Genomic DNA, 12,125 nt, shown 5'->3' with positions numbered 1-12,125 from the left:
TCCTTTAGGCGATATGCAGGTAAACATACTCTTTCTCTTTTTTGATTCATCCTATTGTTCCTTGAGCAACCTCACTACTTCCCCTTGTTTTCACTATCACACACACACACACACACTATATTCTCAATCACCTTCACCTACCTCAACCTGTGCACTCATATTTCCATGGACACAGTCATGATCATTACTTTTTCTCTTCAATTGCATATCACACAAGACTATATCTATTTCTTTACACTCACTACGCAGCACTTATTATTTTTTTGTTCACCTACTTTTATGGATTCTCTGGGGCTCAACTTTCAATCTCTTCGCCACTACACAATCTCTTACAGCACACCTACAACTCATATTTTGCCCTCAGATATTTTTATTTCAACAACCATTACACTTTCCACTTTATGGTACACTCTCCTACGCTGGTGTATTTTCCAGGTTTGCCTGACATCGCATCCATCTTCATGTCGCCTCAGTTCCCGTGGAGGGAACTTGTCCCTGGTCTGCTCAGCATCCACCGCCACGCACTGCACTTGCCGTCCTGACCGGTGAGCTTGCTTGGCTTAAACCATATATATATACAATTATGAAATTTCCATTAATACAGGTATTATATTATTTATACACTTTTTATCTCATAGGAATTCTGTGGTAGCATCAGCTCCTGATGAGTGGGGAGTTACCCACGAAACGCGTCGAGCCTTTGATTTTGATGTCCCAGTTATATTTTATACGGAATCATATTCATTCTATTATGAATTGTATACTTAATTAAATATTAATCGTTTTTAGTGGATGCTTACCTACCATGTGGGCCTACTTGTCAATGCCGGGCTGGCTGTCATGGGCATTACCATGCCACTTCATCTATTTATTGCATTTATCATTGTTAAATGTTGTCATGTGGATACTATACACTGTGTTTTTATTACATTTATGTTGATATATATTATGAATATGTTCTATTTCTAGAATTTATGGTTTTCCACTGAACAAACAATTAATAAACATCTAAATATGGTTAAAACTCACCTCCACTATCCAGGTGCTTCATTTAAAGTCCCAAAACTCCCTGTTTACTTGACTGTAAGTAGTTTACTTTGTATTTAATAAAGCAAAAAGTCGTTACAATATTACACTATGGATATTTTATCTTTTATTTAATACAATGTGATGAGGATAAATTAAGAAGAAACTGGACCATCTTTACATAGTGACACAGGGGCTCACACTGTGGAGGCGCTGTAACCCCTGCAGGGGAAGGGGAGCTGGTGAGTGCAGCAATTTGATTTATGCACGGAAATCGCACCAGTCTTGATTCTGGATTTAAGAAGCACCGAGCACAAGTCACTTTAATCTGTTTGGGATTTTTTCAAGATTTTTTGGGCTTTCTGGACATTAATATAATGGATAATATATCACTATAGAAATTGAGTTTAACACAGAAGATTTTTTTGCACTAGAGCACTGGCACTTTATATTGTATTTCTATTTAGCATGTACATTTTTTGCACATTTATATTGTTAACATTGTGATGGTTATAAGATATGGTGAATTTTGATTTGAGCAGGCAGATTGATATTAGGCATTAAACAATATAACCTTTTTTTTTTTTCATACATTAACCTTTTTATACATCAACCTTTTTTGTATTATTTATACATCACCTTGTTTCCAGTAGAGCGCCATAGCTACCATCATTGCTTTATCATCTTTATTCCAACCTATTAGGCTGGTAATATTAGGTAGCAGCAGCCCCTTTGTTTATTATTGGGTGTAACCAAATTTTTTCCATAGCGCAACCCCACCTCTCTTATTATATAGGGGTACCATGTACCCCATACAAAATTCACATAGGGTGGGGGGGCCAAGATCTGGGGGCCCCCTTATTAAAGGGAGCTCCCGGATTCCGATAAACCCCCCGCCTGCAGACCCCGACAACCAACATCCAGGCCCTTGTCCTCATCAATATGGGAACGAGGTGCTTTTAGGTGGGGGGGCTGCAGGGCCTCCCCTTCCCTAAAGCACCCCCCATGTTGAGGACACGCAGCCTGGTACGGTTCAGGAGGGGGGCGCTCACTCATCCCCACCCCCTTTCCTGACCGGCCGGGCTGCGTGCTCGGATAAGGGTGTGGTATGAACTTTGGGGGGACCCCCACGCCATTTTTTCAGCGTAGGGGTTCCCCTTTAAATCCATACCAGGAGACGGGGCTAGCGAGGTGTCAATCTAGCCAATTGAGATGACGACATTGACTTCGTTCGCTAGTCCCGTCTACCTGGAGTCACGTTCAAAATGAACAGACTTTTCTCCATGTGTGGGCAAGTCTGTTCATTTCAAAAGTCCGGCGGACAATCTGCCCGTCTGTGTGCTAGTCCGCCGGACTTTTGAAATTAACTGATTTGCAACTTTTCTTCATGTGTGGGCAAGTCCGTTCATTTCAAAAGTCCGGCGGACAATCTGCCCATCTGTGTGCTAGTCCACCGGACTTTTGAAATTAACGGACTTACCCCCACATGGAGAAAAGTCCATTCATTTTGAACGTGACTCCAGTTAGAGGGGACTAGCGAAGGACGTCAATGTCGCCGTCTCCATCGGCTAGATTGACACCTCGCTAGCCCTGTCGCCTGGTATGGATTCGAGTCCGGCAGACAATTTTGAGTCAAGACTTCTTTCTAACTCGGACTTTTGGGAAGAAAAAGTCTGGCGGACTCTGGTCCGCCGGACCAAGTCCCCCGGATAGTCCGATCGTGTATACGCAGCATTAGACAATCATGAAACCTTGACATTGTGGTGACACTTTCCTCTATCTCAGGATGATCTATGCCCTTGACATCTTTTTCTTTTCCTACTCTTCATTTCAGATTTCATATCTCCCTCTTCTCTTCGCCCACTGTATTTATTTTAGTTTCTTGTGAGCAAGCATTTTATTTTGCACTCATAAGTCATGAGTAGGTGGTTGGCCGATTATTGCAATATTTCCAACGGTTCGTATGGCTGTACTTGAATTCTCAAGATGCCTTTAAATCTGAGGACCACTATTGTGAAATTGTGTTGATATGACTAGCAATAACCACTTTGATTTCGCCTTACTTGAGTGCATGTTAAAATATTAAAATGTTCTTACATTTGTAGGACTGTTACCTATCTGAATTTTACAATAAAAATGTTATTGCCAAAAAATAAATAAATAGATAGATGAATGAATGGATGCAAAAATAGATATACGAATGAATGGATGGCTGGATAGATAGATAGATAGATGAATGGATTGATGAGTGAATGAATGGATATATGAATTGATGGATGAGCGAATGGATAGATGAATGGATGGATGCGTGAATTAATGGATAGATGGATGGATGAGTGAATGAAAGGATAGATGAATAGCAGGCTGTGTCCTCTCCTCTCTCCTCTTTCTCTCCAGCTGCCGACATCTCCTCTTCTCAGAAATCAAAGAAGACGGGCTGTCGGAAGGGAGCAGGTACAGTCTTTACCATTGGCCGAGGAGGCAGCAGAGAGGTGGATATCCATTCATCTCTAAAATTAGCCTGTGCCAATGTTGTGCCGAGAAAGGTGCTTTATTGAAAGCTATACAGGGAGATTGATGCTTATAACTGCCCCCATTGCCGCACCAATCACCTAGACTGTCCCACTGTGTCGTCCTGCTTCCTCTCTCCAGGTCCCCAGCTCCTCCCTCTCAGTGATGTCCTCCTCCCTCTCTCCAGCTCCTCCTCTGATCCCAGACCTGTCAGGATAGAGAGCAGAGGAAGGAGCTGCTAAATCTGTCATTTACCGGCTCCTTCCTTTTCTGAATGCACGTATTCTGTGCATTTATAACGGAAACATTGTAATCTGTGTTTATGATGTTTCAGTTTATGAAGGTAGAGGAGCTGCTGTCTCCTATCCATTCATTTTCAGTGCAACTGAGGCTACAGAGAAAGGGACTGGTGAAACCTTACGCCCTTTCTCTGTCTCAAATGGGAGATGTCAGGGGTCTGTTTAGACCCCTGATAATCTCACCAAAGCCCCCCTGATAAAATAAAATAAAAGAATTGTAATAAATAAAATATTATTAACCACTTGAGGACCGCCGTATTGCCATTGTACGTCAGCACAATGGCACAGGCAGGCACAATCACGTACATCTACGTGATTGCCTTCCAGCGGGTGGGGGGTCCGATCGGACCCCCTCCCGCTGTTTACGGTGGTCCGATTCGGTCCAGGAGCGCTCCGTGATGAGGGGATGGCCGTTGGTTTTCGGCCACCCCCTCTGGATCGCTCCTGGCCAATGAGAAGCTTCCTCCCCTGTGTATTGTTTACACAGGAAGGAGGAAGTGATGTCATTCTCCTCGGGGCGGTCTTTTTGACCGGACTACGAGGAGAAGAGTAATAGTAAGTGTGCACCAACACTACACTGACATGTAGGTACACACAGGCACACAAACCCCCCCCCGATCCCCCCCCCGCCCCCCCTCCCCCCCCAGTCACAGTGTCACTGATTGCATTGATCATTTCTTTACTGATCAATGCATTCAGTGTCAGTTGTGACAGTAAAAACTGTCAGGACAGTTAGTGTTAGGTCCAGGGTAGCCCCCTATCACCCCCCAATAAAGATTTAACCCCCTGATTGCCCCTAGAGTTAACCCTTTCACCCCCTTTTGCCAGTGTCACTAAGCGATCATTTTTCTGATCGCTGCATGTGTCGCTAGTGTCGCTAGGTAGCTAGTTATTTTTTTAGGTTCACCGCCAGGTTTTTATATCGCTAGGTACCCCGATATACTACCCAATAATGTTTTTAACCCCCTGATTGCCGCTAGTTAACCCTTTCACCCCCTTTTGCCAGTGTCACTAAGCGATCGTTTTTCTGATCGCTGCATTAGTGTCGCTACAGTCGCTAGGTAGCTAGTTATTTTTTTAGGTTCACCGCCAGGTTTTTATAGCGCTAGGTACCCCGATATACTACCCAATAATGTTTTTAACCCCCTGATTGCCGCTAGTTAACCCTTTCACCCCCTTTTGCCAGTGTCACTAAGCGATCATTTTTCTGATCGCTGCATGTGTCGCTAGGTAGCTAGTTATTTTTTTAGGTTCACCGCCAGGTTTTTATATCGCTAGGTACCCCGATATACTACCCAATAATGGTTTTAACCCCCTGATTGCCGCTAGTTAACCCTTTCACCCCCTTTTGCCAGTGTCACTAAGCGATCGTTTTTCTGATCGCTGCATTAGTGTCGCTACAGTCGCTAGGTAGCTAGTTATTTTTTTAGGTTCACCGCCAGGTTTTTATAGCGCTAGGTACCCCGATATACTACCCAATAATGGTTTTAACCCCCTGATTTCCGCTAGTTAACCCTTTCACCCCCTTTTGCCAGTGTCACTAAGCGATAATTTTTCTGAACGCTGCATCAGTGTCGCTAGGTAGCTAGTTATTTTTTTAGGTTCACCGCCAGGTTTTTATAGCGCTAGGTACCCCGATATACTACCCAATAATGGTTTTAACCCCCTGATTGCTGCTAGTTAACCCTTTCACCCCCTTTCACCAGCGATCACAGTATAAGTGTCACTGGTGACGCTGGTTAGCCAGTTAGTTATTTAGGTTCCCCGTCAGGTTTTTATATAGTGCCAGGGACCCCCATATACTACCTAATAAAAATTTGAACCCCCTGATTGCCCCTAGTTAACCCTTTCACCACTGATCACCGTATAAGTGTTACGGGTGACTCTGGTTAGTTTGTTTTTTATAGCATTTTATATTCAAATCCGGAAGGCAGTGCTTGGTTTTCGGGGTCCCGTACGTGGCTAGGCTCCCAAAAAGTCCCCCACATGTGGTATCCCTGTACTCGGGAGAAGCAGCAGAATTTATTTTGGGGTGTAATTTGACTTCTGCCCATAGCATGTGTGAGCAATATATCATTTAGTGACAACTTTGTGCAAAAAAAAAAAAAGTTTGTAATATTCCCGCAACTTTTGGCAAAATATAAAATATTCCATGGACTCAACATGCCTCTCAGTAAATAGCTTGGGGTGTCTACTTTCCAAAATGGGGTCATTTGGGGGGGTTTTGTGCTATTTTGGCATTTTATGGCCTTCGAAACTGTGATAGGTAGTGAGGAGTTAAATCAAAAATTTGCACCCTTAGAAATCCTGAAGGTGGTGATTGGTTTTCGGGGTGCCGTGCGCGACTAGACTCCCAAAAAGTCCCACACATGTGGTATCCCCGTACTCGGGAGAAGCAGCAGAATGTATTTTGGGGTGTCATTTCACATATTCCCATAGCATGTGTGAGCAATATATAATTTAGTGACAACTTGGTGCAAAAAAAAAAAAGTTTGTAATATTCCCGCAACTTGTGGCAAAATATAAAATATTCCATGGACTCAACATGCCTCTCAGTAAATAGCTTGGGGTGTCTACTTTCCAAAATGGGGTCATTTTGGGGGGTTTTGTGCTATTTTGGCATTTTATGGCCTTCGAAACTGTGATAGGTAGTGAGGAGTTAAATCAAAAATTTGCACCCTTAGAAATCCTGAAGGTGGTGATTGGTTTTCGGGGTGCCGTGCGCGACTAGACTCCCAAAAAGTCCCACACACGTGGTATCGCCATACTCGGGAGAAGTAGCGGAATATATTTTGGGGTGCAATTCCACATATAACCATGGCATGTGTGAGCAATATATCATTTAGTGACAACTTTTTGTAAAAAAAATTTTTTTTTTTTTTTTTTGTCATTATTCAATCCCTTAGGACAAAAAAAATAAATATTCAATGGGCTCAACATACCCATCAGCAATTTCCTTGGGGTGTCTACTTTCCAAAATGGGGTCATTTGGGGGGGATTTGTACTGCCCTGCCATTTTAGCACCTCAAGAAATGAGATCGGCAGTCATAAATTAAAAGCTGTGTAAATTCCAGAAAATGTACTCTAGTTTGTAGACGCTATAACTTTTGCGCAAACCAAAAAATATACGCTTATTGACATTTTTTTTACTAAAGACATGTGGCTGAATAAATTTTGCCCTCAATGTATGACTAAAATTTAGTTTATTCGATTTTTCTTATAACAAAAAGAAGAAAATATCTTTTTTTTTCAAAATTTTCGCTCTTTTTCCATTTATAATCGCAAAAAAAAAAAAAAAATCGCAGAGGCAATCAAATACCATCAAAAGAAATCTCTATTTGTGGGAAGAAAAGGACGCAAATTTCGTTTGGGTGCAATATTGCATGACCGCGCAATTACCAGTTAAAGCAGCGCAGTGCGAAATTGCAAAAAGACCTCTGGTCCTTAAGGTGTTTATTGGTCCGGAGCTGAAGTGGTTAATTTATTTAATTACAGCATTCACAAATTCCAACTAAAAGATAGATATAAGAATTTGATAATAAACCACCTGGTGAATGCAGCAAAAAGCTGCATCCCCATGTGCTGGAAGGAGTTATGAGCGCCCCAGATTTCTATGTGGCTTAATAAAGTTAGAAGAATTGTGATAATGGAAAATCTGATACCTATGACTCCCGAGAGAAGGGAAGGTATTATTCAGATATGGGCTCCCTGGGAGGAATTTTTACAAACGGAGGAGGGGAAGAGGCTGGAGATGATCCCAGTCATCCAAGAGAGAATTTCTCAGGCTCTGAGCTCCCCTATGCCTGAAGGCCTCACAGTGCTTGAGAATTATCGGTACGGTGGTCTCTACGACCCCCATGGTCAAGTGGGTTCTATGGAGGTTATGCCCTTTTTAGTCAGGGTTTCTTCAGCAATGGATATCAGAGGACATCAATCAATCGATTCACATAACATCATTGATGAGGAGCAGCCTCTTCTGGTGGCTTCAGCACAGAAATCTGCTCAATTGCCACCGTCTCATGGGTTACAGTCACAACTGATGCCAGCGGTACTGGTTGGGGAACCCTCTGCAGATCAGCACTTTCACAAGGCAAGTAGGATGCTTGCCCTCACAACCAGGGCTCAAACGTCCTGGAACTGTGGGCAGCCTGGTGTGTCCTTCAGTCCTTCACTCATCTCTTGAAAGGGGGATCAGTATTAAGGATGGACAACACCATAGTGGTCTCCTATGTAAAAGACAAGGGGGGCACTCGGAGTTCCACCCTGCTCCAAGAAGTCAAGCCCATCATGTCTTGGGCCCAGAAAAACCTGGCCAATATTTCGGCAGTCTTCATCCCCAGAGTCCAGAATGTCCAAGCAGACTTCCTGTCACACACTCGGTTAGACAATGACGAGTGGTCTCTTCATGTACAGACGTTCGTGTGGATACTGTCCCCGGGAGTCAACCCCAAAGTGGATCTATTTGCTTCCCCCTGCAACTTCAAGATCAAGAATTATTACACTTGGGGCCATTGCAGCCAGATCTTAGGAATAGATGCCCTGACAATGGAGCTTCAACAGGGCATACGCCTTTCCACCGCTCCCAATCATCCTCAGGTTCTTACGGAGACTCCAAGTGGAAGCGTTCGGGGTGGTGGTAATAGCACCTTACTGGCTGAACAGGCCAGGATTTCCACTCCTGATCCAGCTCAGCTTCCAGGATCCATGCCTCTTCCTCTCAGGCCAGACTTTCTTTCTCAGGGGGCAGTCCTGTACCCTTGTCCTGCATTACTGAGACTGATCGTCTGGTTCTTGGGTGGGAGAGGCTGGAATCTCTCGGGTGCACTTCAAGAGTGATTTTGACCCTCATGAGCTCAAGGAAGACGAGCACAAATAAAGTGCATGGGAGAATATGGGCCAAGTTTGTCGGCGGTAACCCACACGTAGACTGCCATGGAGTCCATCAGGAAAGGAAAATTCTGGTAAGTATTTGATAATAAATTTTACAAAGAAAAAGTGCTTTTTTTAACTTTTGTTCCATTTTATTGTCTAAGGATTGTGAAAAAAAAATATCATTGTTGAAAGACAATATTCAAGAAAAAAAAAGAAAAGGCCTTGTTTGTCTTTAAAAAAAAACAATATATGCAGTACATTATGTTGTTATCTTAAGTACTGACAAAGTTATAAGGAGCTGAGCTGCTGCGTTTTTAACAACCAACCAAGTGTAAACAAAACATTTGCTGGCAGATATCGAAATGGGTATCAGTGAGTACAAAAAAGTATCAGTACTCGTACTCACTGTAAAAAAAAATGATATCAGTCCATCCCTAATAGGGGTAATACAATGCCAGTCATTAGAGAGTCCCTAAAAAATAGAAACAATGAAATGACAAAGCTCAATTCTTTTAAGACACAAGGGTGTATGCTATCTGGTCCAGGTGCCTTATGCTTATGGTTTTTCCAACGGAATTCTGCTCAAGCTTGGCTTGCATACACACGGTCACACAAAGGTTCTCTGAACTTTTGACCATCAAGGACGCAGTGACGTACAACACTACGACGAGCCGAGAAAATTAAGTTCAATGCTGCTGAGCATGCGTAGGCATTTTTCACATCGGAATTGCTACAGACGATCAGAATTTCCGAACTGAACTTTTTAAATCGGAAAAATAGAGAACCTGCTCTCAATCTTTTTCTGGTGGAAATACGGCCAGCAAAAGTCAGATGGAGCATACACACGGTCGGAATTTCCGACCAAAAACTCACATCGGACTTTTGTTGGCGGAATTTCCAGTCGTGTGTATGGGGCATTAGTCTCCTTAATTCTGTCTAAATATTTCTGGGCCATAAGAGTTTGAGCCACAGTGGTTGGTTTGAAGCAATATCAATATCATCCCCATTATGGAATTGAGCTCCCCATGCTCCTTTGTATACACAGAACTGAAGAAGGTATTTAATAAATTTGCCTTCACTAGTCACCCACTCCATATTATTTTGACTATATAAGTTACAACATTCCCTGGAAAATGTGGTAAGAACTATATTTTCCCATCTTTTTCCAAAATAAAATATATATCCATTCAGAATATAAACCCTAACAGGCTAACACCAGCAGAACATAAAATAAACATAAAAACATTAAATGAAACAAAAAAAAAGAGTCAATTAAGTCACAAAAGAAAACAAAAAGGCTGCAAAGTTGGAGAGAAGGGGGTTGGGGGTGGAGCAGCAACTAGAAACTATGCATAGATTTTGTTCCTACAGAAAAATAAGTAATGATATGTCTGATTGTAAAACCTTAATCTGTGACTTCAAATTTATCATGACACCACTGAATTATTTTCTTTTGCCTTTAGCACCTTCTCCTACATTCCTACAAAGTGTTCGCTCCCCCATCTTCCTTTTCTCACTTATCACTATGATGATGACACAGCTTCGGATAATTTTCTTCATGGCTTCGATGAACAAAATGATTGAATACTTGGTGATTGGACCTGAACAAAATGGTAAGCTTTTGTTAGTAGTATTAAAGTGATTATTATGGAAGAGCCCTGGGGCCATCAAAAAAATTCTGAATTCTGAGTTTTTTTGCAGGAAGGACTGGATGGGGACTTTGGGATTTTAAAGGCACCAGTAATATGTTCAAAAGAAATTTCTTTCTAATCAATCGGTATTGGTTTTATATAAATTTATTCCAAAAATAGAAAATCATACAAATAGGAAAAGTTAAAAAAGACTGTTATACATAAGAAATGGATCTACACGCATAGGAAGGCTGCATCAGTATACATATCAAGGTTCAAAAAATACAGAGATTCCATATCTATACAGGGGAGCTAGTCACCCAGAGTGGAACAAAGATGGATCAATAGGTATTTATGATGAAAGACTGATGCAGGATCCACAGGAAATGCCCGACATGTTTCGCGTTCTTGCAGACAACACTTCTTCTGGGGTGTGATTAAAAATACTTTATACTTCAAAAGACAAGAAAGAGAAACAAAAACATATATAAATACATAGATACATATGACATACATTGTTATGAGCAAAACCCTAAAAAGTTACTGTATACAACATATTCAGTATTATATAGAGAAAGCATAGTATATATAAAATTATACAAAAACACATTTGTCAAAAAGAGAGGCCACGCAGGATTTAGGGGGCTATGGGCGCTGGAACGTATAGAGGACACTGTGGGAGCATACACATATAGATATATACATGTACATTAGTAAAGGAGGGGATTCAAAAAGGAATTTTTTTTTTTTAAAGTATATTAGAGATGATATATGAAGGGAATATGTAAATAATTAAAAGATCAAAAATGTTTGATGTCCTACCCCAAAACCTTCCGTAGGTGGCGCTGAAAGCACACACAAAATGGCTGGCAGTATGCTGCAATGATTGTGTAGATAAAGCTGCAAATAAAGGTATCATCAGTATAGAAAGGGTTTTCATTGATATGTATGTAGATGTATGATATAATTCTACAGACACTCACCAGTTAGGATAAAAAACAATCTAAGCCAGACAAGGAAAGTGGGGAGGAAGACACTGATGTCCCTGCTTGCCTAGTCTCCTGTTGCCATGCAGTGGAGTAGAGCTGCATAGATAACATCTGAAAGAGTAGAATGTGAAGTGAAGAGTTGTATGGGGGAGGGAGAGGAGGGAGGAGGGAAGGAGGTCAAGGGACGAGAGGGGAATGGGAGGCAGAGGTGTCCACTACAAGGCGGTTTACCTTCTATGTGCATTGGTCTAGGGCGTCCGCCATGCTGCACACGTAGATACAAGCAGAGTGATAAGGCATCTGAGGGAGACGCTGGTAGTTGCATCTCCCTATGTACGTGGATGCCCCGCCCACCGTTATCAGACTGGCCGCAATGCCAGTCCGTCAAATGCTGTGGGCCAGCCGATGCCTCCGAGCGTGCCACGCCCCTTTGGGAGACGTACACACCTCCCCACATGTGCGGCTGCGTCAAGCCCAGGCGCTGGGGGGCGGGACGTTGGGACGTACATCGCTCGGGGACGGAGCTAGAAGGGTGGGAATATAGAGATGAACCGGCCCCCATTCTCTACTCCTAATGCGCCAGAGAGCATGAGATGCTGAATGGCGCTTGTCGGCCGCACAGCGTCCAAACGGCCGGCACAGCGCCCCCTACCGCATGGTCCTAAAATGACAAGTGTGTTATACACATAAGAGAAAATCATGTATAAAGACAAACGAACAAACAATAGTTTTAATTTTAAAGTAACTAGATACAAGTGTATACATATACTCCCACTGGACATAAGAAGAAGGAAAAC

At 42.4% G+C, this 12,125-nt stretch overlaps 1 protein-coding gene and 2 long non-coding RNA genes across 9 annotated transcripts in view; 2 read left to right on the top strand and 1 right to left on the bottom strand.

Annotated features, from left to right (window-relative positions):
- SLC43A1 (solute carrier family 43 member 1) overlaps nucleotides 1-12,125 on the top strand; it is a 740,549-nt gene that overhangs the window by 465,045 nt on the left and 263,379 nt on the right. For all 7 annotated transcript variants that reach the window (XM_077493198.1, XM_077493195.1, XM_077493197.1 and 4 more), the window contains exon 9: nucleotides 10,172-10,321. In XM_077493198.1, coding sequence (XP_077349324.1) covers nucleotides 10,172-10,321 — 150 coding nt within the window. The remainder of the gene's footprint in view (nucleotides 1-10,171; nucleotides 10,322-12,125) is intronic.
- On the top strand, nucleotides 214-1,028 carry LOC143997543 (uncharacterized). Its single transcript, XR_013277701.1, has 2 exons — nucleotides 214-545; nucleotides 639-1,028. It is a non-coding gene; the product is annotated as an uncharacterized LOC143997543 (long non-coding RNA).
- On the bottom strand, nucleotides 10,489-11,714 carry LOC143997542 (uncharacterized). The gene is made up of 4 exons (XR_013277700.1): nucleotides 11,560-11,714; nucleotides 11,323-11,439; nucleotides 11,162-11,239; nucleotides 10,489-10,792 (listed from the first exon to the last, which is right to left on the bottom strand). It is a non-coding gene; the product is annotated as an uncharacterized LOC143997542 (long non-coding RNA).

The sequence above is a fragment of the Lithobates pipiens genome, unplaced genomic scaffold (assembly GCF_037356315.1).
Source record: "Lithobates pipiens isolate NorthernLeopardFrog02 unplaced genomic scaffold, aLitPip1_a1.2 Scaffold_19, whole genome shotgun sequence".
NCBI lineage: Eukaryota > Metazoa > Chordata > Amphibia > Anura > Ranidae > Lithobates > Lithobates pipiens.
The sequence above is the reverse complement of the archived record's forward strand: the minus strand, read 5'-3'. Positions and strand labels throughout refer to the sequence as shown.